General features: G+C 53.0%; 1 protein-coding gene across 1 annotated transcript in view; it reads left to right on the plus strand.

The window, feature by feature from the left end:
• The first annotated feature begins 6 nt into the window (after positions 1 to 6).
• KMT2D (lysine methyltransferase 2D) overlaps positions 7 to 21,500 on the plus strand; it is a 44,509-nt gene continuing 23,015 nt past the window's right edge. Inside the window, 33 exon segments of the mRNA XM_006168237.3 lie at positions 7 to 395; positions 4,744 to 4,829; positions 5,082 to 5,208; positions 5,374 to 5,597; positions 5,710 to 5,819; positions 5,983 to 6,145; positions 6,454 to 6,619; positions 6,722 to 6,836; positions 6,982 to 7,139; positions 7,338 to 7,483; positions 7,622 to 9,355; positions 9,443 to 10,539; positions 10,990 to 11,103; positions 11,432 to 11,542; positions 12,165 to 12,269; positions 15,402 to 15,583; positions 15,789 to 15,953; positions 16,033 to 16,142; positions 16,242 to 16,289; positions 17,761 to 17,982; positions 18,202 to 18,321; positions 18,412 to 18,519; positions 18,732 to 18,862; positions 18,947 to 19,094; positions 19,279 to 19,344; positions 19,524 to 19,634; positions 19,833 to 19,970; positions 20,065 to 20,146; positions 20,370 to 20,611; positions 20,709 to 20,782; positions 20,974 to 21,024; positions 21,150 to 21,293; positions 21,296 to 21,390. Coding sequence (XP_006168299.1) covers positions 4,781 to 4,829; positions 5,082 to 5,208; positions 5,374 to 5,597; positions 5,710 to 5,819; positions 5,983 to 6,145; positions 6,454 to 6,619; positions 6,722 to 6,836; positions 6,982 to 7,139; positions 7,338 to 7,483; positions 7,622 to 9,355; positions 9,443 to 10,539; positions 10,990 to 11,103; positions 11,432 to 11,542; positions 12,165 to 12,269; positions 15,402 to 15,583; positions 15,789 to 15,953; positions 16,033 to 16,142; positions 16,242 to 16,289; positions 17,761 to 17,982; positions 18,202 to 18,321; positions 18,412 to 18,519; positions 18,732 to 18,862; positions 18,947 to 19,094; positions 19,279 to 19,344; positions 19,524 to 19,634; positions 19,833 to 19,970; positions 20,065 to 20,146; positions 20,370 to 20,611; positions 20,709 to 20,782; positions 20,974 to 21,024; positions 21,150 to 21,293; positions 21,296 to 21,390 — 6,656 coding nt within the window. The 5' untranslated portion in view covers positions 7 to 395; positions 4,744 to 4,780.

A 21,500-nucleotide genomic window follows, 5' to 3' on the forward strand; every position in this document is an offset into this window, starting at 1 on the left:
AGAGCCTCGACGTTCCGCCCGAGCCTGGCGCGGGCGGCCCGGGCGCTGGCCGGGCCCTAGGACTGAGAGGCCACCCGGCGACGCGGATGCGGAGCCTGCTCGCCCAAGATCAAAGCCACCGGTGCTCTCTTTGTGTCCGCTCGGGATTCGTCGCCCTGGGGCTGTCCATGGAAACCTAAACTGCTGGAACCCGAGGCACAGAACCCCCTCTTTGGCTTCTTGCATTTTTTTCGGGGGGAAGGGTGGCCACTCCGACCTGGATTTACCGTTCTCGGCCCCCCTAAGCCCCCCCGTGCGGGGGGCGGCTGTGATCGTTCTGTCGGTTGGAGGTCGGGGAGCGGCCCGGGCTCTGGCCATGTTCTCGGATGAGGATTTCTGGATCGCCCTGTGAAGAGGTGAGTGAAGTCCGCCCGGCCAGGGCCCAGAAAGGGTTGGACTGGGGGCGCAGCCAGATGGACTATCTTGGCCAGAGCTGGCCTTCAGGTTGGATAAGGGGGTGCCAGAGCAAGCGGAGGGTTCCTTTGGCAGGGTCTGTCAAGGGAACCTGAGCCAGTCACCAGAACAGAACTGAGGCCTGGTGTCTTGGGGTGTGCCTCTTTAAAGTCTGGGGGTTCAGGGAGCTATGGGAGTTTGGGAACCGGGCCAGATAACCTCTCTGCCTGTTTATTTTTATGTTAGGGGGAACTTGACTAAGCTAGGACCCAGGCCCTCATGCTAACACCAATCCCAGGCTGCTGCTTCTCCCTCCAGGGTTCCTTGTGGGCCTTGGGACAGAACAACTTGGGATGGGGGAGGGAGGGCGCCACTGCCAGGTTGGACTTACTGCCAGGTTAGACTTTAAGGTTGTTCCTACCCAGCCAGGCACCCAAAGCAGTCTCTGGGCAGCACAAGGAACCCTAGCTACTTCACCAGGCCTTCTTTCACTAGGCAAAGAGGAGAGTGTATGGAAACTGACTCTATGATGATGGGTGGCTGGGGCAAGGAAGAGGTGGGGCTGGGGGCAGCTCTGGCCCTGCTGTTCAACTTTAAACTACCCCTGCCTGTGACAAAGTGACCCCAGAGAGGCCCAGTGCTGTCTTAGCCTGCTTTGCCTGCCCTCCTCTCGGGATGGACATAATCTCCAGGGGATTATAGAGGAGGCCGTTGAGATTTGCTCCCTGCGAATGTGGGCTGCAAAAAATGGCTTTTGTCTCCCGTTTTCTCCCGTCCTGGTGTGGAGAGCTGGCTGCCCAGGAGTCTGTAGGCAGACTTTCAGGCCCCTTCCAGACCTCTCCAACCCTTTTCTGACCAGGGAATTAACTGGTCCTCTGATCCTGTCCCCATTCTGCAGAATAGGGTAGCCTATACCTCTATGGAGGAAACATGATTTAATCAGAGCTCTTTTCTGCTGGAAGCCCATGTTTGTAGCCTTGGTAGGAGGTGTTGGAGAGAAGGGGTGTGTATGTGCATGCATGAAGGGTGCAGCTTGCGCCTCACTCCTCATGCCTCTGGGCCTTGGACTGGGACAGCCCCTCTCACACCTGTCATGCTGCCCAGCAGGGATTTGGCTGGTGCATTTTTCTCACTCCACCCCCTTCAACATACATTTGAGTCTGGTCTTGGAAAGGGGAAAGTAAGGATTTTGCCCTTGAAAGATTTCTAGGAGGTGAGGGGTGGTAGAATGAGGTGAGCTGTCAACCGTGCTCTCTCCTTCTGTCTTCTATACAAACAAGTTCCTTAGGTGGGACCATACCCTGTGACTGCTCCCAGGATGACCTGGGAACAGTGTGAGGGTCTTCAGGGCCAGTGTTACCATTTGGATTCTTCCTAGAGGACTGACCCAAAATGGGGGTGGGAAGAGGTGTGGTTTGGTTCTCAGGCTGGGAACCAGGAAGTCCTGAGTCCTCCTAAAGAGCTGTTCACTCAAGGGCCTGCTTCAGCCTTTTACCTCTCCAAGCTTCCATTTCCCTCTTGGCTGGAAAAATGGAGTAAAAGCTATTGGTCTGGGATAGAGTCACTGAAGAGTGGGTTGAGATAAGTCCCTGCCTTCTTCCTTGCTGTTTTGGGCCTGTTAGGCCTAGGACCAAAGGGTGCCAGTGCAGTTTTACTCTCTAGGTCTGTACTTGCTCTCTGGGATCTCTAGTTCTCTAGAGGAAGCCTAGTGAGACACTGGCCCATTTTAGATCCAGGAAAGACCCTTGTGTGTGTGTGTGTGTGTGTGTGTGTGTGTGTGTGTGTGTGTGTGTTTACTGACTGAATGATAGGACGGGGAGAACTTGTGTACTTGTGTTCTTTATTTGGTTAGAAATGTTCAGAGGCCTTATAACTGGGATTCAGCATTGGGGTGCAGGTGCTCAACTGCAGGGGCAGGGAAATAGGGACTGAGGTCTCAGGTTTGTTGGAGGTGCCCCTAGGTTCTTTTTGGTATAGTTTTGAGAACATTCTGCTCTTTGCTTCTTAATCTCTCATCTTCCATGGTCTCATGAATGGGGCTCTCGCTTTTAAGTATCTCGGTACTCTGTCTTCCAAGGCTGGATGAAGATGGTTTCTGTACCTTCTTGAGCAGTGCCAACCTTACCAGCTTGAGAGGGCTGCGCTCGGGGGAGGGCAGAGGAATTTGTCCCTCTGGCCTTGTGTGAGGCAGTTCTCCTCCTACCCACTGTATTATCGCTGTTGCTTTTTATTTCTTGCTGTTTGTGACTCCTTTAGCCTCAACTTTGAGAGCAGAGCAGGTGGAGGATCTCTGGGGACACGTGCAGATAAAATGTAGTAAGAAGCAAACATTCAGAAAACTTTGAAGCTCCCTTGGACCTTCTGGGTGTGGCCAGGCCTTGAATGACTGACTAGGAAAAGGCGCCTGCCTGGTGCCCTAACCTCCAGCTCCTACTTCCCATAGGAGGCTCGTAAGGGCCCCTTGAAGTTCCAGAGCAGCTTTTCTGTGATCTGGCCAGCTGTCTCACCCTGCTTTCCTTTCAGGTGTGGTTGTGTGGCAGGTTTTGGGAAAAGAGATGATTTGAGAATGGAGATGAGTGTCAGGTGATATTGTACTTTACTTACCTAGTGGGCTTTGGAAAAGCCATCTGTATTTCTATTTCCTATGCAAAAATACTTCATGACTTTCCCAACGACCCAGTGGTAAACGTGATGGGGGAAAAGTAAAATAATTTCCTGTCCTGTGACACGTGTCAGGGGGGACATTGCCCATATCCACAAATTAAGTGTGCGAGCTTGGAGAAAGACTGATATTGAGGTTCTTAGGAAATCGAGTTACTGATTTTTGGGCACCTTTGAGGGTTCCCCCTATCTCATTTGCCCCAGTTACTCAACCCCAAGTGGCTGACTGGAGTATTTGCCTTCCAGTTTGAGAGGAGGGGGTTGTCCTCACTAAGGTTGATTGTGGTCACTCAAACTAAACAAGAGGAATGGAGAAGGCGAGAGATAATTTATCAAACTTTTATTACTTAGAGGTTTTTTTTAGGGATTCCCCCAACCACCTTCTCTAGGAACACTGTGTATCTTCTTTCTTCAGTTAGGAGAAAGGACCTACCTTCTTACCAAGATCTGCTGGCAGAGGTAGGGAGAAAGGGACAGTTGCCAGCAGCTCTTGGTTTCTTATTCCTTACCTCTGTAATTCTTATCTTTTACTCTCTTTTTTTGTGTTATGTTTAGTTCCCTCTGAAATCAAGGAAAATATGTCCAAAGGTGTGGGTCTCAACTTTTTAAGGAATAACTTTAGTGTGTTTTATTTGGCTCTGGTTCAGGCAGGCATATCTTACAAGAGGGTACAGGGGACCATTACTCCCTGCCACCCCCCACCCTCCCGCCCCTTGTGTGTGTGGAAACCCTGCTTGACGGAAGAGGAAGGAAACTACTCTGTTCTGCTATGTCCTGCCTTGTTTAGAACTCCTCCAAGAGGCAATGTGCTTCCTGAGACTACAACTCCCAGCATGCTTAGCCTCAGGCCTGGCTACACATGCTCAGTAACTTTTCAGGCCCACTTCTGTTAACTACCAGGGACTTCTGAGGAGTAAGGGCAGTTGGCGTTGCTAAGGGCAACAACCTGAGGAGTTCAAGTGGGGTGAGAACCTGAGCTCAGTTAGGGCAGGGGCAAGGGTGGACCTGGGCAGGATTTGGTTCGGCAGTGGGTGGAAATCGGGGAGTTTCTTCTGTTGTGATTGGGATTTCCTGGTTGAAGCCAGTGGAGGTGGGGGAGATCTATCCATGCCTAGGCGTTAGCTCGAGTTGTATGTTCTGTCTTTGTAAGACCCCAGATTCTGACTCTGGGAGAGGGATTTTGGCTGGGCTCAGACTTCCTGGTCCATGACGACCCCTCGGTTGGTATTGACAGTCTGCTAGGATGGTAGCTGACTTGAGACCTGTAGAAGGTCAGTGGATAAGGCCTACCAGAATCCAAAAACTCAGAGATGAGGCAAAGGGTAGTACTAGATATAAATCAGGATGTGTTTCTAGCTGGGCCCTATGGCACTGGGAACTGTTATGGAGGAGACTGGAAGTGGGAAAGTGGAGTAGGTGCCTTGAGAATCCAGATTGGGAGAAGAGGGTATGTTGTTGTCTGGGAGGAAGGTAGACAGTGGGATGAAGGCAAGGGAAATTACTTTCCTTGTTACGGGTATAAGAGTAGGTAAGTTGGTGGCTTTGTTTTGCTGTCTACATGTCATCAGCTGCTTTTGTCCTGGGATTCTGGGAAAAGTGCTTAGTGGAGAGACTTACTAGACACACAGATATCTCTCTTGGTCTCAACAGGTCTCCCCGAGAGGGCCCAGCCCAGTCGGAGAGAGGGATGGACAGCCAGAAGCCGCCTGGTGAGGATAAAGATTCAGAACCGGCAGGTGAGTCGAGCACATTCTAGGTTTGCTGTCACCTTTCTGTTTTTCATGGGCAACCTTCGATTTCTGTTCCTGGCTCAAGGACATGAGTGGAGTCTATGGAATAGACAGGTAATTGAAGGACTTTGTTCTTTGAGACAAAAGTCAAAATGCCATCACTTTGATCCACCAAGGATTTCAGATAATCTCATGGGACTGATGAGTGGCCTTACTACGAAATCAGGCTGATGTGTGCTGCCCTGTCTGTTCATTCAGCTGATGGACCTGCAGCCTCTGAGGAGTCAGGCACCACTGAGCCAGACCTTCCCAACCCACATGTGGGGGAGGTTTCTGCCTCCAGTTCTGGGAGTCCCAGGCTTCAGGAGCCTCCCCGGGACTGCAGGTAACTTGTTTGGGGAAAACGAGGGTATAAGGGCACATGAGGATTTGAGAGTCTGGGGCTTTCAAGGAAGAGGCTTCAGGAAAACGAGTGTTCGGGGAGCCCGGGTGTGCCAAATCATGGGGTTGGCGGGGACCTGGCATGGTGCTGATGCTTGTGTGTCCACAGTGGGGGTCCAGTGCGGCGTTGTGCTCTCTGTAACTGCGGGGAGCCCAGTCTGCATGGGCAGCGGGAGCTACGGCGCTTTGAGTTGCCATTTGACTGGCCCCGGTGTCCAGTGGTGTCCCCTGGGGGGAGCCCAGGGCCCAATGAGGCAGTGCTGCCCAGTGAGGACCTATCACAGATTGGTTTCCCTGAGGGCCTTACACCTGCCCACCTAGGACAACCTGGAGGTAAGTGAAGGGAAGTGAGGCAGGAAACGGGTTAGGGGCTGGCTAGTCCTGGGCCAGAGATTACCATTTTGTTAACCCTTTCTTTTCTGTTTGCCTCTTCCCGCCTGTAAAGGGTCCTGCTGGGCTCACCATTGGTGTGCTGCATGGTCCGCAGGCGTATGGGGGCAGGAGGGCCCAGAACTATGTGGTGTGGACAAGGCCATCTTCTCAGGGATCTCACAGGTGGGGCTGGGGCCAGGGGATTGCATAGGTGAAGGGTAGGGCTGGTGGCTCGTGAGTCGGGGTAGAATGAGAAGGACAGTGGGCCTCTGGGGACAGAGCTAGTGCCTGACTATTTGTCTGGTGAGAGCTGGCTAACACTGAGGCTCTGTCTCCACTCTGGCAGCGCTGCTCCCACTGCACCAGGCTCGGTGCCTCCATCCCTTGCCGCTCGCCCGGATGTCCACGTCTTTACCATTTCCCCTGTGCGACTGCCAGCGGTTCCTTCTTATCCATGAAAACGCTGCAGCTGCTATGCCCGGAGCACAGTGAGGGGGCTGCACATCTGGGTGAGAAATCCTGCCCTTAGGACATAGGACAAGTGAGGGGCCAAGTATGCACTGGGTTTCTGTGCTCCATGGAGCACTCATCGAAGTCTATCATGCTGTCAACCTGCCCCACTGCAGTCGGTGAACTCTGTGAGCACAGGGGCTTTGCCTGTCTCATTTATATGGTGTCTTCAGTACCTCGAATAGTACCTGGCAGGTGCTGGGCAGGCATTCAGTAACTATTTGTTCTTCATTTTCTGTCTGTGGAACTGTGCTGAGCCTTATGAGAATCCATAGCTGATCTGTGCTGTCTGTGCTTTCCACTGCAGAGGAGGCTCGCTGTGCAGTGTGCGAGGGGCCAGGGGAATTGTGTGACCTGTTCTTTTGTACCAGCTGTGGGCATCACTACCACGGGGCCTGCCTGGACACTGCTCTGACTGCCCGCAAACGTGCTGGCTGGCAGTGCCCTGAGTGTAAAGTGTGCCAAGCTTGCAGGTAAGAAAGAATAGGAGGCAAGAGGGAAGCTTTAGGTGAGGCACAGGGCAGGGTTGAAAATGGGGCAAGGAGGACCCTGTAATGTGTCCTGTGCCTCTGTAGGAAACCTGGGAATGACTCTAAGATGTTGGTCTGTGAGATGTGTGACAAAGGGTACCATACCTTTTGCCTGAAACCACCCATGGAGGAGCTGCCTGCTCACTCTTGGAAGTGTAAGGTGGGTTTCCCCCATGTCTCCCCACTTTCCCCAATTGTGCCTCCTACAACCTCCCCTATCTTCCTGGCATGACAAGTCCTTTATATCTTTCCTGTCTCTGCTGTCTATCTGACTGGTGTCTGTTTTGCCTGTTCCCTTCCCCTAGGCATGCCGGGTATGCCGGGCCTGTGGGGTAGGCTCAGCAGAACTGGATCCCAATTCTGAGTGGTTTGAGAACTACTCACTTTGTCACCGCTGTCACCAAGCCCAGGGAGGTCAGCCTATGAGTTCTGTTGCTGAGCAGCACCCCTCTGTCTGTAGCAGGTAAGTGGCATGGGCTGGATGAGATTGGGCTGGAGGTCGGCAGGACTGAGTGGCAGGGGCTATGCTAAATCGAGTAGGCTTTTAGAGGAGAGCCTAAGGTGGGCAGTACGATCCACAGTATTCATGCCTGGCCCCAGTGTGTTCTCTAGCTGTTAGCTGGCGAGAGCCACAGTGCCTGCTTCCCTGTACCCTCTGCAGATTTTCACCCCCAGAGCCTGGCGGTACACCCACTGATGAGCCCGATGCTCTGTACGTTGCATGCCAAGGGCAGCCAAAGGGTGGGCGCGTGACCTCTATGCAACCCAAGGAACCGGGGCCCCTGCAATGTGAAGCCAAACCACTAGGTGAGTAGGGTTTGAGGGCCTCTGAAATTAATCCCCTTTTATCCTGTGACGAGAGACAGTTTCTGCTCTGCCCAGCCCCTCTACTCTTCTGTGGAGTCAGTGTGAGCTAGGTAGGATTAGAGTGTGTTGTATCTACAGGGAGAGCAGTGGCCCAACTTGAACCCCAATTGCTGGCCCCCCTAAACGAGGAGATGCCACTGCCGCCCCCACCTGAGGAGTCGCCTCTGTCCCCACCACCTGAAGAATCACCCACATCCCCACCGCCGGAGGCATCACGCTTGTCCCCACCACCTGAGGAATCACCTGCATCTCCGCCACCTGAGGCATCGCATCTGTCCCCGCTGCCTGAGGAGTCGCCTCTTTCTCCTCCACCTGAGGAGTCTCCTCTGTCTCCCCCACTTGAATCATCGCCTTTTTCTCCACTAGAGGAGTCGCCCCCATCTCCCGCACTTGAGATTCCTTTGTCCCCCCCACCTGAAGCATCACCCCTGTCCCCACCATTTGAAGAGTCTCCCTTGTCCCCTCCACCTGAGGAATTGCCTACTTCCCCACCGCCTGAAGCATCTCGCCTGTCTCCACCACCTGAGGAGTCACCCATGTCTCCGCCACCTGAGGAGTCACCCATGTCTCCGCCACCTGAGGCATCTCGTCTTTTCCCACCATTTGAAGAGTCTCCCCTGTCCCCTCCGCCTGAGGAGTCTCCCCTCTCCCCACCACCAGAGGCATCGCGCCTGTCCCCACCTCCTGAAGACTCACCCATGTCCCCACCACCTGAAGACTCACCTATGTCCCCCCCACCGGAGGTATCATGCCTGTGCCCTCTGCCTGAGGTGTCACACTTATCCTCCCTGCCTGAGGTGTCACGTTTGTCCCCACCCCCTGAGGAATCTCCCCTGTCCCCACCACCTGAGGAGTCTCCCACCTCCCCTCCACCTGAGGCTTCACGCTTATCGCCCCCACCTGAAGACTCGCCCACATCCCCACCACCTGAAGACTCTCTCACTTCCCCACCACCGGAGGACTCGCTTGTGTCTCTGCCGCTGGAGGAGGAGTCACCTCTGTCACCACTGCCTGAGGAGCTACATCTCTGCCCCTGCCCCGAGGAGCCGCACCTGTCACCCCAGCCTGAGGAGCCACATCTGTCCCCTGTGCTTGAGGAGCCATGTCTGTCCTCAGGGCCTGAGAAGCTGCACCTGTCCCCTCAGTACGAGGAGCCATGCTTGTTGCCCCAACCTGAGGAACTGCACCTGTCCCCCCATCGTGAGGGACCGCACCTGTCTCCCCAGCCTGAGGGACTGCACCTGTCCCCCAGGTGTGAGGGACTGCATCTGTCCCCCCGGCCTGAGGGACTGCACCTGTCTCCGCGGCGCGAGGGACCGCACCTGTCCCCCCAGCCTGAGGGACAGCATCTGGCCCCCCGGTGTGAGGGACCTCATCTGTCCCCCCGGCCTGAGGAACCGCACCTGTCTCCGTGGCCTGAGGACCCGCACGTGTCCCCCCGGCCTGAGGAACCACGCCTGTCCCCCCGGCCTGAGGAACTATGCCTGTCCCCCCGGCCTGAGGAACTGCACCTGTCCCCTCGGCCTCAGGAGCCACATCTGTCCCCCGTGGCTGAGGAACCACACCTATCTCCTGGACCTAAGGAGCCTTGCCTATCCCCTCAGCCTGAAGAGCCCCCTGAAGAGTCAGGCCAATGCCCTGCACCTAAGGAGCTGCCCTTGCTCCCTCCACCCGGGGAGCCACCCTCATCCCCCTTGCTTGGAGAGCCGGCCCTGTCTGAGCCTGGGGAACCACCTCTGTCCCCTCTGCCTGAGGAGCTGCCCCTGTCCCCATCTGGGGAGCCATTCTTGTCACCTCAGCCGATGCCACCAGGTAAGGGATATTATTACCACCTTTCTATAGATCAGTCTTAGCTCGTTACGGCACATCTAATCTAAGAGCCTCTCTTTCTCTCTCCAGATCCTCTTCCTCCTCCGCTCTCACCCATCATCACAGCTGTGGCTCCGCCTGCCCTGTCTCCTTTGGGGGAGTTAGAGTACCCCTTTGGTGCCAAAGGGGACAGTGACCCCGAGTCACCATTGCCTGCCCCTATTCTCGAGACACCCATCAGTCCTCCACCAGAAGCTAATTGCACTGACCCTGAGCCTGTACCCCCTATGATCCTTCCCCCATCTCCAGGCTCCCCAATGGGACCGACTTCTCCCATTCTGATGGAGCCCCTTCCCCCTCAGTGTTCTCCACTCCTTCAGCATACCCTACCTCCCCAAAACTCCCCTCCTTCCCAGTGCTCCCCTCCTGCTCTGCCACTGTCCATGCCCTCCCCGTTGAGTCCCATAGGGAAGGCATTGGAAGTCCCAGATGAGGCTGAGCCACATGAGATGGAGACTGAGAAAGTTCCAGAACCTGAGTGCCCAGCCTTAGAACCCAGTGCCACCAGTCCTCTCCCTTCCCTCATGGGTGACCTTTCCTGTCCTGCCCCAGTCCTGGATGACTTCTCTGGCTTGGGGGAAGACACAGCCCCTCTGGATGGGACTGATGCACCTGGTTCACAGCCAGAATCTGGACAGACCCCTGGCAGTCTGGCTAGTGAACTTAAAGGTTCCCCTGTGCTCCTGGACCCCGAGGAGCTGGCCCCTGTGACCCCTATGGAGGTCTATGGTCCAGAGTGCAAGCAGGCAGGGCAGGGCTCACCCTGTGAAGAACAGGAGGAGCCACGTCCACCAGTGGCCCCCACGCCACCTACTCTGATCAAATCCGACATCGTTAATGAGATCTCTAATCTGAGCCAGGGTGATGCCAGTGCCAGTTTTCCTGGCTCAGAGCCCTTGCTGGGCTCTCCTGACCCTGAGGGGGGCGGCTCCCTGTCCATGGAGCTGGGGATATCTACAGACGTCAGCCCCGCCCGAGATGAGGGCTCACTGCGGCTTTGTACCGATTCGCTGCCGGAGACAGATGACTCGCTGTTGTGTGACACTGGGACAGCTATCAGTGGAGGCAAAGCCGAGGGGGACAAGGGGAGGCGGCGCAGCTCCCCAGCTCGTTCACGAATCAAACAGGTGAGGAGCGACCCAGTCACTAGCTGTGTCAGAGTCTTGCCACTGTCAGAGGCAAAGTTCTGTTTCACTGGTAGCATCCCACCTGGCTTACTGAGTGCTCAACTCTCAGAAATCCTTTGGTCCCACTTATTTTATGAAGGAGAATACTGATTCATAGAGGGGGGCAAATTACTTGTTCATATTTGTGTTTACTCTGTAGTAGAATTGGGACCAGAAACATGGGTCATTTCGTCCTTGTACTATGTTGACCACTCTTTCTTTGGAGTGGAGAATGGGTTTGGGTCAGAGCTACCTACTTTGTTGATATCTTGGAGTTCGGTTTTCTTTTCTGCCCTGAGTGGGACTCTTGAGCTTCTTTACCTGTCCTACTCTGTCAGTTCCTTCCAAGCCTGTGGCCTCGACATGCAAACCCTCAACCCGCTTCTGTAATTGTCCCCTTCCCTCACATAGGGTCGCAGCAGTAGTTTCCCAGGAAGACGCCGGCCTCGTGGGGGAGCACATGGAGGACGTGGGAGAGGACGGGCCCGCCTAAAATCAACTACTTCTTCCATTGAAACTCTGGTAGTAAGGAGAAGCCTCCCATTTCCCATGCATGCTTCAGATGGTCCCTTCAAAATTAAAGTTTGCCAGTGCCCCACATGCTCACCTGCATACTTGCCTGCTAGCCTGGGGACTGTCTGGCTATGTCTGAATTCCTGACCACATGGCCCCTGGCATCTCTGAAATCTTTGCCAACGGGCTGATGTCCTGTTTAGGAGGTGGAGTGTTAGACTTGGCTCTGGCCTTCATCTTAACCAGAGGTCTACACCTTGTTCTCCCAAATTAAAGAGGAAAGCAGCTTAGCCGGGACAGATTTTATTTGCCTCACTTTCCATAACTCTTTGCCTGTAAGGTTGCTGATATCGATAGTTCTCCTAGCAAGGAGGAGGAAGAAGATGATGATGACACCATGCAAAATACCGTCGTTCTCTTCTCCAACACAGACAAGTTTGTCCTAATGCAGGTACCATACTTGACTACTGTAGTCCACTCTCAGCAGTGAGACCTGGCTTGTGTGTGTATGTTTTCTGGGAGAATAGATGGGGAAAACCAGGAGCTACTTTGTTGGATACCCAGTTAATGAGAAAAGAGGCAGTTAGAATCATGCCATTCGTGTGTTTGTTCATCCATCAAATTTCTCTTGAGTGTCTTTTCCAAGTTCTGTAGTGAGCTAAGAGCTAGAGATAAAGTGGTGAGAAATGCAAAACTGGTCTTTGTCCTGTTGAATAGTCTAGGGAGCTCATAGATGTTGTCACTTTAGTAACCTTGATGCTAATAGAATTTTGTGGCATTCGTGACTCTCACCTGACCCATTTTTACCCCTGTTATCTTCCTTTAGTTTCTCCTTACCTTTAGCCATGTCAGGCTCTATCAACTGAAAGGTCCTGATTAGGTGAGCAGGGTGTCCTAAGGAGACCTATTCCTCGGAGTTGAATCGGAGGAGCAGGCTGCCATGGTGGCTTACTGTGTGGGATGGCCTTCTCATTGCCTGACTCCCTGGTCTCAGATTAGTGTGGTAGCCAGTTGGCTAGGTCTCAGTGGGTTGAGGAGCCTAGTTGGACATTCAGGTTTTTGTGTTTCCCCAGGACATGTGTGTGGTGTGTGGCAGCTTCGGCAGGGGGGCAGAGGGCCACCTGCTCGCCTGTTCGCAGTGTTCTCAGTGCTATCACCCTTACTGTGTCAACAGCAAGGTGAGTTCAGGGCTCAAGAGGTATGGGCTGGGAAGTAGGGCCAGTTATTTCTTACCACGGTCTCCTGCCCTGGCCACACTTTTCCTTTTTTATTTATTTATTTAGTTTTTGAGGTTTTTGCTATAGTGCACGTGCGCTCGTCAGAAAGAGAGAGAGAGACAGAGAGACTAAAAGTGAGAAATCACCCTCCAGGGGGATGACCCCGCTGTAATCCCTTCTCCATTCTCCTCTTGGGATCTTGGGCACACATGCACATGTGCCTGGCGTGAGTTTAAGCCACTGGATCCGGGACTCGAACCATGGTCGACTACATGGGAGTTCAGTGACATAGCCATTATGCTAACTGCTGGTCTCCTACCACACTTTTCCTTAAATCAGCTGTTGGTCTTGGATGCCATTCATCAGTCACTAGCAGTTTTCTGGTCATCTTGGGAAAAGTGCCTTGGAAATCACAGCAGAGTTTCTAGTTCCTTCGTGGTAGACCATGATTTGATAGTATAATTCAATCTGTCATGTAAAATATAAAAACTTCATTAATAGAAAATATGTAGTCTGTAGATAATACATAAGATCGAAATCATAAGTATGTGGCATCTTCAAAAATTTCATGGAAAATACATACTATGAAAAAGCCGTGCCTGTATTTCAATTTTGGGGGGTGGGATGGGAGTGGGGCAAGCATTGGCACACTCTCAGTGTGAGTCTGGTATGTTTTTTAAAGGTGTCGGGCCTGAGCCTCGAACCATGCACTCACCCATGTGACATCCAGCATCCACCAAGTCACCTGCTTGCCTGTCAATTTTTTTTTTTTTGCATTGAAATAAGCTGTGCTTTTTTCCCTCTTTTTATTCACAATAAGGTGCATGGATGTGCGTGTCAGTGGTGAAAGGGAGAGACAGAGAGGATCCCTCTACAGAATCTGGTCATGTCACAATCCTCCTCCTCCAGCCCTCCATCCTGTTGGTTTACAGGCACTGGAGTGTATGCCCGGCATGTTGCAGACTAATTGGGGATTAGAACCATGGTCACCGTGTGGGATCCTGCTTTTCTTTTTTAGAAGTTTTTCTTTATATTTATTTATAACAGAGAACATGTCCACATGCATGAGAGAGAGAGAGAAGGTACCCCCGCCCCTCAGCAGAGCCCAGTCATGCTTCTCTCTCTCTCTTTTTTTTTTTTGGAGAGGTTTTTGCCATAGGGCGCGTGCGCTCGCCAGAAAGACAGAGACAGAAAGCAAGAAATCAGCCTGCAAGGCGGATGGCCATGCTGCAATCCATTCTCCTCTATTCTCCTTTTGGGATCTTGGGCACGCATGCACACGTGCCTAGCATGAGTTTAAGTCTACTACATGGGAGTCCAGCGACATAGCCATTACGCTGGTCCCAACCCAGTCATGCTTCTTTTGAACAGCATTTTATCATGGAGCCAAACCTTAAGTCTTTTTTTGAGAGAGATTTTTTTTTTTTAAAGAATTATTTATTCCATTTTATTTTTTTCATTCATTTATTTTAATTTGACCAGAGAGAAACACAGAGAGAGAGGGAAAATAAGAAAGCACGCCAACAGGTCTGGGACTTGAACCATGATCGGCCATGTGGGAGTGTCCAGGGCCTTAACCACCATGCCACCTGCTGGTCCCCTTGAGAGAGATTTTTGCTATAAGGTGTGTGTGCTGACTGGAGAGACAGAGACAGAAAACAAGAAATCACCCTCAAGGGGGATGGCCACACCACAATCCCTTCTCCTCCATTCTTCTCTCGGGATTTTGGGCATACACACACATGCCCAGCATGAGTTTCACACTGTAGGGTGCGGGGACTTAAATCTCAGTTGGCCATGTAGGGGTCTAGAGCCTTAACCACTATGCCAGCTGCTGGCCTCACCCTTAACTCTTACTTTAATTCCATTTTCCATAAACCTTTTTTTTTTTTTTTTTTTTGAGAGATTTTTGCTATAGGGTGCATGTACTCACTGGAGAGAAAGAGAGAAAGTGAGAAGTCACTCCCTAGGCGGATGACTATGCTGCAGTCCCTTCTCCTCCAGTCTCCCCTTGGGACTTTAGGCATGTATGCACATGTGCTCAGTGTGAGTCTCCAGTCACCAGGTCCAGGACTCAACCATGGTCAACCATATGGGGGTCCAGTGAACTTCTCGAAGTTCTCTTGTCCACATAGAAAGCAGTATTTTTGACCTAAATGTGACTCGGGTTATGTGGGGTTTTCATTAATACTAATTAATGATGCCTGGCCTGTGACCTGTAGGTTAAGGCACTTGGACCCCACATGGCTGACCACACAGTTTGAGTCCTGGCCCTGGTAGCTTGAGAAATACTCGGGGCACATGTACGTGTACGCTCAAATTCTTAAGAGGAGAGAAAGAAGCAGAAGGATTTGTAACATGACCATGCCTTATGGGAGGTACTTTTTCACTTTACCTTTTTTTCTCTCCAGAGAGCACTTGTGACCCCTGGCAGATTAAAAAAAGTCAACTTATGACTTGTCCACTGCTAACATTTACTAACTTGCAGTAGTAGTAGGTTCTAGAAAGTCAAGGAAAATTGAAACATAACCTGATCTATTCATAATCTTTTCAGGGACTTGGCTAGTAAGATATTCTACTTTTGATGAAGTAGTGGCTAGGACCAGCAGGTGGCATAGTGGTTAAGGCACTGGACTCCCATATGACTGAATGCAGTTTGAGTCCTGGACCCTGGCAGTTTGAAACTCATGCCAGGCACACATGCATGTGTGCCCAAAATCCCAAGAGGGAAAGGTTGTGATGTGGTCATTCCCCTTAGGGGGAGATTTCTCACTTTGTCTCTCACTATCTCTTTCTCTCTCTTTACCCTCTGATGGGTGCACACACCATATGGCAAAAAACCTAAAATTAAAAAAAAAAAAAGAAGAAAAAAAAAAACAATGTACTAGCTGGTGGGGCTGTTCTCTGATCAGTGAAGAGAGTTTCCCTTGGAAACTAAGTTTAGAGCCCCTGTTTGAGGGCAGGGTAGTCTCCATATGCCTCCTTTTGCTCAGATCAGGTTTAACCTGTGCACTGGGCTTCCTCCACCCCACCTATATAAGTCACACCTTCCCTGCCTCATCGACCCCTGAAGAATCCCCATCTCTGCCCCAGATCACCAAGGTGATGCTGCTCAAGGGCTGGCGTTGTGTGGAGTGTATTGTGTGTGAGGTGTGTGGCCAGGCCTCCGACCCCTCCCGCCTGCTGCTCTGTGATGACTGTGACATCAGCTACCACACATACTGCCTGGATCCCCCGCTGCTCACCGTGCCCAAGGGCGGCTGGAAGTGCAAGTGGTAAGGAGACCCAGGAGATTCAGAGTGCTGGGCTGGGTCCTGAAAGGATAGGGCAGGTAGGCCTGAGATTAGTTATACTGGGTGTGATATTGAATATGTAGCAGAGGCTGGGTTTAGTACAGGCTGGTTGCTTGGTTTTCAAAGTGGATGCCTCTGGGTGCCTTGTGTGGGTTGGGTGCTAAGGGTCTCTTTCTGCCCCTACCAGGTGTGTGTCTTGTATGCAGTGTGGGGCCGCCTCCCCTGGCTTCCACTGTGAGTGGCAGAATAGTTACACACACTGTGGGCCCTGCGCCAGCCTGGTGACCTGCCCTATCTGTCATGCCCCGTACGTGGAAGAGGACCTGCTGATCCAGTGCCGCCACTGTGAACGGTGACTGTTTATCTCCCCTGTGTCGGCCCTCACTTGCCTGAGTTGCCTGGGCTCATGTCATCCTACCTCTGTCTCCCAGGTGGATGCATGCTGGCTGTGAGAGCCTCTTCACAGAGGATGATGTGGAGCAAGCTGCTGATGAGGGCTTTGACTGTGTCTCCTGCCAGCCTTACGTGGTAAAGCCTGTGGGTGAGTACCAGGCACTGGGAGGCAAGGAGGTGTCAGGGCAGGGCTACCACACTTTGGTTCAGGGCTGCAAACTGCCTCGGTTTGTCCCTCTTTTTGCAGCACCTATTGCGCCTCCAGAGTTGGTGCCTATGAAAGTGAAAGAGCCAGGTGAGTCACAGAAATTTTGAACACCAAAGCCAGACTGTCTAGTGGAGCTCTAACCACTCAACTTTTATCTCCCCATTCTATTTTTAAGAAATTATTATTATTTAACTTTATTTATTTTGCTTATTTATTTTAATTTGACCAGATAGGGATAGAGAGAGAGAGAGAGAAAACAAGATGCCAGGCCTGGGAGTAGAACTGCAGTCGAACATGTGGGAGTCCAGCGCCCTTAACCACCATGCCTATTGGCTCCTATCTCCCCATTAAAAAAAAAAAGTTATTTAATTTTATTTATTATAATTATTTTTAAATTTGACCGAGAGAGGGAGAGAAAGAGAAAGAAAGAAAGAAAGCCGTCCGTCTGGGACTCAAACTGCTGTTGGCTATGTGGGAGTCTAGCACTTAATTACCATTTCAACCCACTTCCCCATTTGAAAAAAAAAAATTGCTAGAGGGCATGTGTATTTACCAGAAATATATAGAGAGTGTGTCCTTTTGGGATTTTGGACACACGTGAATGGTATATTTCTGAAACCACTGGCTCCTGGACTTGAACTGCACAGCTGACCATGTCCACCTTAACTACCATGCTACCGGCTAGCCCATCATCTCCCCACTGCCTTTTTCTTTCTTTCTTTCTTTCTTTCTTTCTTTCTTTCTTTCTTTCTTTCTTTCTTTCTTTCTTTCTTTCTTTCTTTCTTTCCTTCCTTTTTTTTTTTTTTTTTATGTTTTTGCCATAGGGTGCATGTGCTCGCCATAGAGAGAGAGGGAAAGTGAGAAATCACTTCCTGTGGGAGATGGCTACACTACAGTCCCTTCTCTTCCATTCTCCTCTTGGAATTTTGGGCATGCATGCACAAGTGCCCAGTGTGATTTTCAAGCCACCAGGTCCAGGACTCAAACTGTGGTCAGCCATGTGAGAATCCTGTGCCTTAACCACTATGCCACCTGTTGCCCCTCATCTCCCTATTTTAACATGAGGAAACTAAAATGCAGGGTATTTTAAGATACTTAGTAGGTTAGTGGCAGAGTCAGGACTAGAACCAGGGCCTCCATTTCCCCAGAAGTGTTCCTTCACTAGGCAACATGGCCTCATTACTGCCAGAATTTCCTCTCTTGAAAGCACAACTTTTTTTCCTCAGTGAGAGGGGCTGGGACCATCTCCTCCATCTTGATGTGAGCACTGCTGGCATCTGAGGTACCATTTGCTGGCATTTGGCAAGTAGGAGCCTCTCTTTTCCAAGACAACTGGAGGATATTTTTAGTGAACATAGGGGTTGCCCCTTCAATCACTTTCGGTCACTGGAGAATCTAGGCCTCAACTGATGACCCTGGGTTGCCTGTTCTCCCCAGCCCACAGACCCTGGCTGGACTTCCTGTCTGCTTTTGTCTCAGCTGGGGACATAGATTGAAACTTGGAATTCCAGTGTCCCTAAGGCTTCCATCCAGGGATCACATGCTCTCCCCCTCACAGAGCCTCAGTACTTTCGCTTCGAGGGTGTGTGGTTGACAGAAACTGGCATGGCCGTGCTGCGTAACCTGACCATGTCACCACTGCACAAGCGGCGACAGCGGCGAGGACGGCTTGGCCTCCCAGGCGAGGCAGGGCTGGAGGGTTCCGAGCCCTCAGATGCCCTTGGCCCTGATGATAAGAAGGATGGGGACCTGGACACCGAAGAACTGCTTAAGGGTGAAGGTTGGACTGGGGACTCTTAGGGAGTGGCACAGTAGTGGGAGTGAGCCTGTGGGATTCGGGATGTTGGGTGGGGCCGCACTGCCACTCCCATTCACCCTCAAGTACTGTTTGTTGTTCAGGGGGCTCTGTGGCAATGTCCTCAACTCTCTGTGACAGGATGACAAAGTTAAAAGGGCCCATGCCTCTCTGATCTACCTTTACCTCTTCTGTCATATGTAGGTGGGGTAGAGCACATGGAGTGTGAAATTAAACTGGAGGGTCCCGTCAGCCCTGATGTGGAGCCTGGTAAAGAGGAGACTGAGGAAAGCAAGAAACGCAAGCGTAAACCCTACCGGCCTGGTGAGGACCTGGGATGAGGAGGCGAGGTGGTGTGGGGTGGCACAATAGGTCCCCCAGCAGCTTCTCATCCTCAGCTCTGCCTCCCTGTAGGCATTGGTGGTTTCATGGTGCGACAGCGGAAGTCCCACACACGCCTGAAGAGGGGGCCTGCTGCTGTCCAGGCGGAAGTGTTGAGTGGGGATGGGCAGCCCGACGAGGGTGAGACGGGTGAGGGCACCAGTGGGGGCCTGGGACAAGACGGGGATTAACAGCACCCACAGGACAGTGCCAGGCCCGAGGGGGACTTACTGAAAAGGCCAGGAGGGTGGTTGGCTAGTTGGTGTTGGGGGAGAAAATAGGCAGAAAGTTGTCCTCAGCCCAGTTGGGAACAGTGACCAGGATCCACAGTCTGACATATTCTGTCTCCACAGTGATGCCGACTGATCTGCCTGCAGAGGGCTCCGTGGAGCCGAGCGTGGTTGATGGGGATGAGAAGAAGAAGCAGCAGCGGAGGGGGCGCAAGAAGAATAAACTGGAGGACATGTTCCCTGCCTATCTGCAGGTGGGTTTCGGGCTTTGGGGGCAGGGAAGGTGTCTGTGCCCCTCAGGGCATAAAAAAGCCTGTTTCTCCCTGACTCTCCCGCAGGAAGCTTTCTTTGGAAAGGAGTTGCTGGACTTGAGCCGTAAGGCCCTGTTTGCAGTTGGAGTAGGTCGGCCAAGCTTTGGACTAGGCACCTCCAAACCCAAGGGGGATGGAGGCTCAGATAGGAAGGAGCCCCCCACATCACAGAAAGGTTAGTTATGTGGGAGTGAGGTGGTGTGAAGAGAGCCAGCTTCTCTTGCTTCAGTGCTGAGGAGGGCATCTAGTGGGGGAGTGGCCTGGTGTCTGAGAGTGAAGGGCCCTGGCTTATAGAGTGGAGGTCCCGTTCTGGGCATCAGATGTAGGGTATCTGATTGGAGTGGGACTGTTCCTCGTAGGAGATGATGGTCCAGATGTTGCAGATGAAGAGTCCCGTGGCCCTGAGGGCAAGGCTGACACACCAGGTGAGGGCTGCTGGGGGCGGTACAGCGTCCTATCTGGGTTTTGCCTCTAACAGTCTCAGCCTCTAAGCACAGTCAGAGCTGGAAGCTGGAAGCTAGTCTATACCCCTCTGTGGTTCAGGGTGGCCAGTGTGGTACTTGCATCCTGGTCTTAGCTAATGGCTTTCTCCCGGCAATTGCAGGACCTGAGGACGGGGGCATAAAGGCATCCCCAGTACCCAGTGACCCTGAGAAGCCAGGCACCCCAGGTGAAGGGATGCTTAGCTCTGACTTAGACAGGATTCCCACAGAAGGTGAGGCTGTGACCCACACCTCTTCATGTATAAGGGTCCTTTGTGGGAGAAGGACGTCCTGCCTCTGGGCCTGTGACCTCTTCAGCTTTTCTGGGGGAAGTCCTGGGCACCCGCCATGGCTGTGACCATTTGTTAGATATGTGGTGTCACCAGAATGTCCAGTCTTCCTCAACAGTGTCCTTCATCTTTTACCCACAGAACTGCCCAAGATGGAATCCAAGGACCTGCAGCAGCTCTTCAAGGATGTTCTGGGTTCTGAACGAGAGCAGCACCTGGGCTGCGGAACCCCCAGCCTAGAAGGCAGCCGCACACCACTGCAGAGGCCCTTTCTCCAAGGTGCAGAAGGGAGTGGTTTGAAGACTGCCATAGCCAAGCTTGCCCCTAGGACGAGCCAGTTGTCCCCTTTTCTCTGATCCTGTCTCTCTCATAGGTGGACTCCCTTTGAGCAATCTCCCTTCCAGCAGCCCAATGGACTACCCGAGCCTCTGCCAGTCCCCATTCCTGGATTCTAGGTTGGTATCTCTGCTTAACTCCATGGGTAGTCCTGTTGCCCTTACCCCACTCCCAGTCAGTGCCTTGCCTCCCTGGAGTCTTGGGCTGCTATTGCAGCCTGCTCCTTCCACTCCCTTGTTAGGCCCTCTTCTTTTGGGGTAGGGCAGTGGCTTGGGCTTCTGGGCAGTTTGGGGTGGGGCTTGGCATCCCTTCCCCCTGTGACTCTTTGCCCCTGCGCCCCAGGGAGCGCGGGGGCTTCTTTAGCCCGGAACCCGGTGAGCCAGACAGCCCCTGGACAGGCTCAGGGGGCACCACGCCCTCCACCCCCACCACCCCTACCACAGAGGGTGAGGGCGATGGACTCTCCTATAACCAGCGGAGCCTTCAGCGCTGGGAGAAGGACGAGGAGTTGGGCCAGCTGTCCACCATCTCACCTGTGCTCTATGCCAACATTAACTTTCCCAATCTCAAGCAAGATTACCCAGGTACCTGCGGGATGAGGGTGAGGGGGATAGTCTGGCACCAGGTCAGGTGGAGGGCTCCCCTGCCATGTCTCCACTGACTCAATTCTCTGCCCTCCAGACTGGTCCAGTCGTTGCAAACAAATCATGAAACTCTGGAGAAAGGTGCCGGCCGCCGACAAAGCCCCTTACCTGGTGAGACAGAGAAGCATGGTTCAGTGTGGGAACTGAGGGGGAGGGAGATGTCTTGGGGAAATTCACCTCAGATCTTTCTGCCCCCTACCTCTGAAGCAGGAGGGCCAGGGAGTGTGAGCGACCTTGTGAGGGGTAGGAGCTGGGTCTGGGAACGAGAGCTAGGCCCTGAGCCTCTGTCCTGTGTTCCTCAGCAAAAGGCCAAAGATAACCGGGCGGCTCACCGCATTAACAAGGTGCAGAAGGTGAGTGGGGCTGGGCCGGGCTGGGCGGAGCTGTCCAAGGTCTGCAGTGGGTAGCCTCTTGAGGGTGGGGCTGTGAGGCCTACCTGCAGCCCCCTGACTGTGCTGTGCCTGGTCTCCCCCTGTAGCAGGCTGAGAGCCAGATCAACAAGCAGACCAAGGTGGGCGACATAGCCCGCAAGACTGACCGACCAGCCCTGCATCTCCGCATTCCCCCCCAGCCAGGGGCACTGGGCAGTCCGCCCCCTGCTGCTGCCCCCACCATTTTCATTACCCCACACTTTCCATGGCCGCCCCCCCTCCCCCCGCCGGCTTGTCTACCTCTGCGGACGGGTTCTTGAAGCCGCCGGTGGGCACAGTGCCCGGCCCCGACTGGTGAGCTCTTCCTCAAGCTCCCGCCCCAGGTGCCCGCCCAAGTGCCTTCGCAGGACCGGACCGGACTGGCTCCCGCCCATGTCCCGGGGCCCCGCGTCCCCGCA

The sequence above is a fragment of the Tupaia chinensis genome, unplaced genomic scaffold (genome assembly GCF_000334495.1).
Source record: "Tupaia chinensis unplaced genomic scaffold, TupChi_1.0 Scaffold145652_1, whole genome shotgun sequence".
NCBI lineage: Eukaryota > Metazoa > Chordata > Mammalia > Scandentia > Tupaiidae > Tupaia > Tupaia belangeri.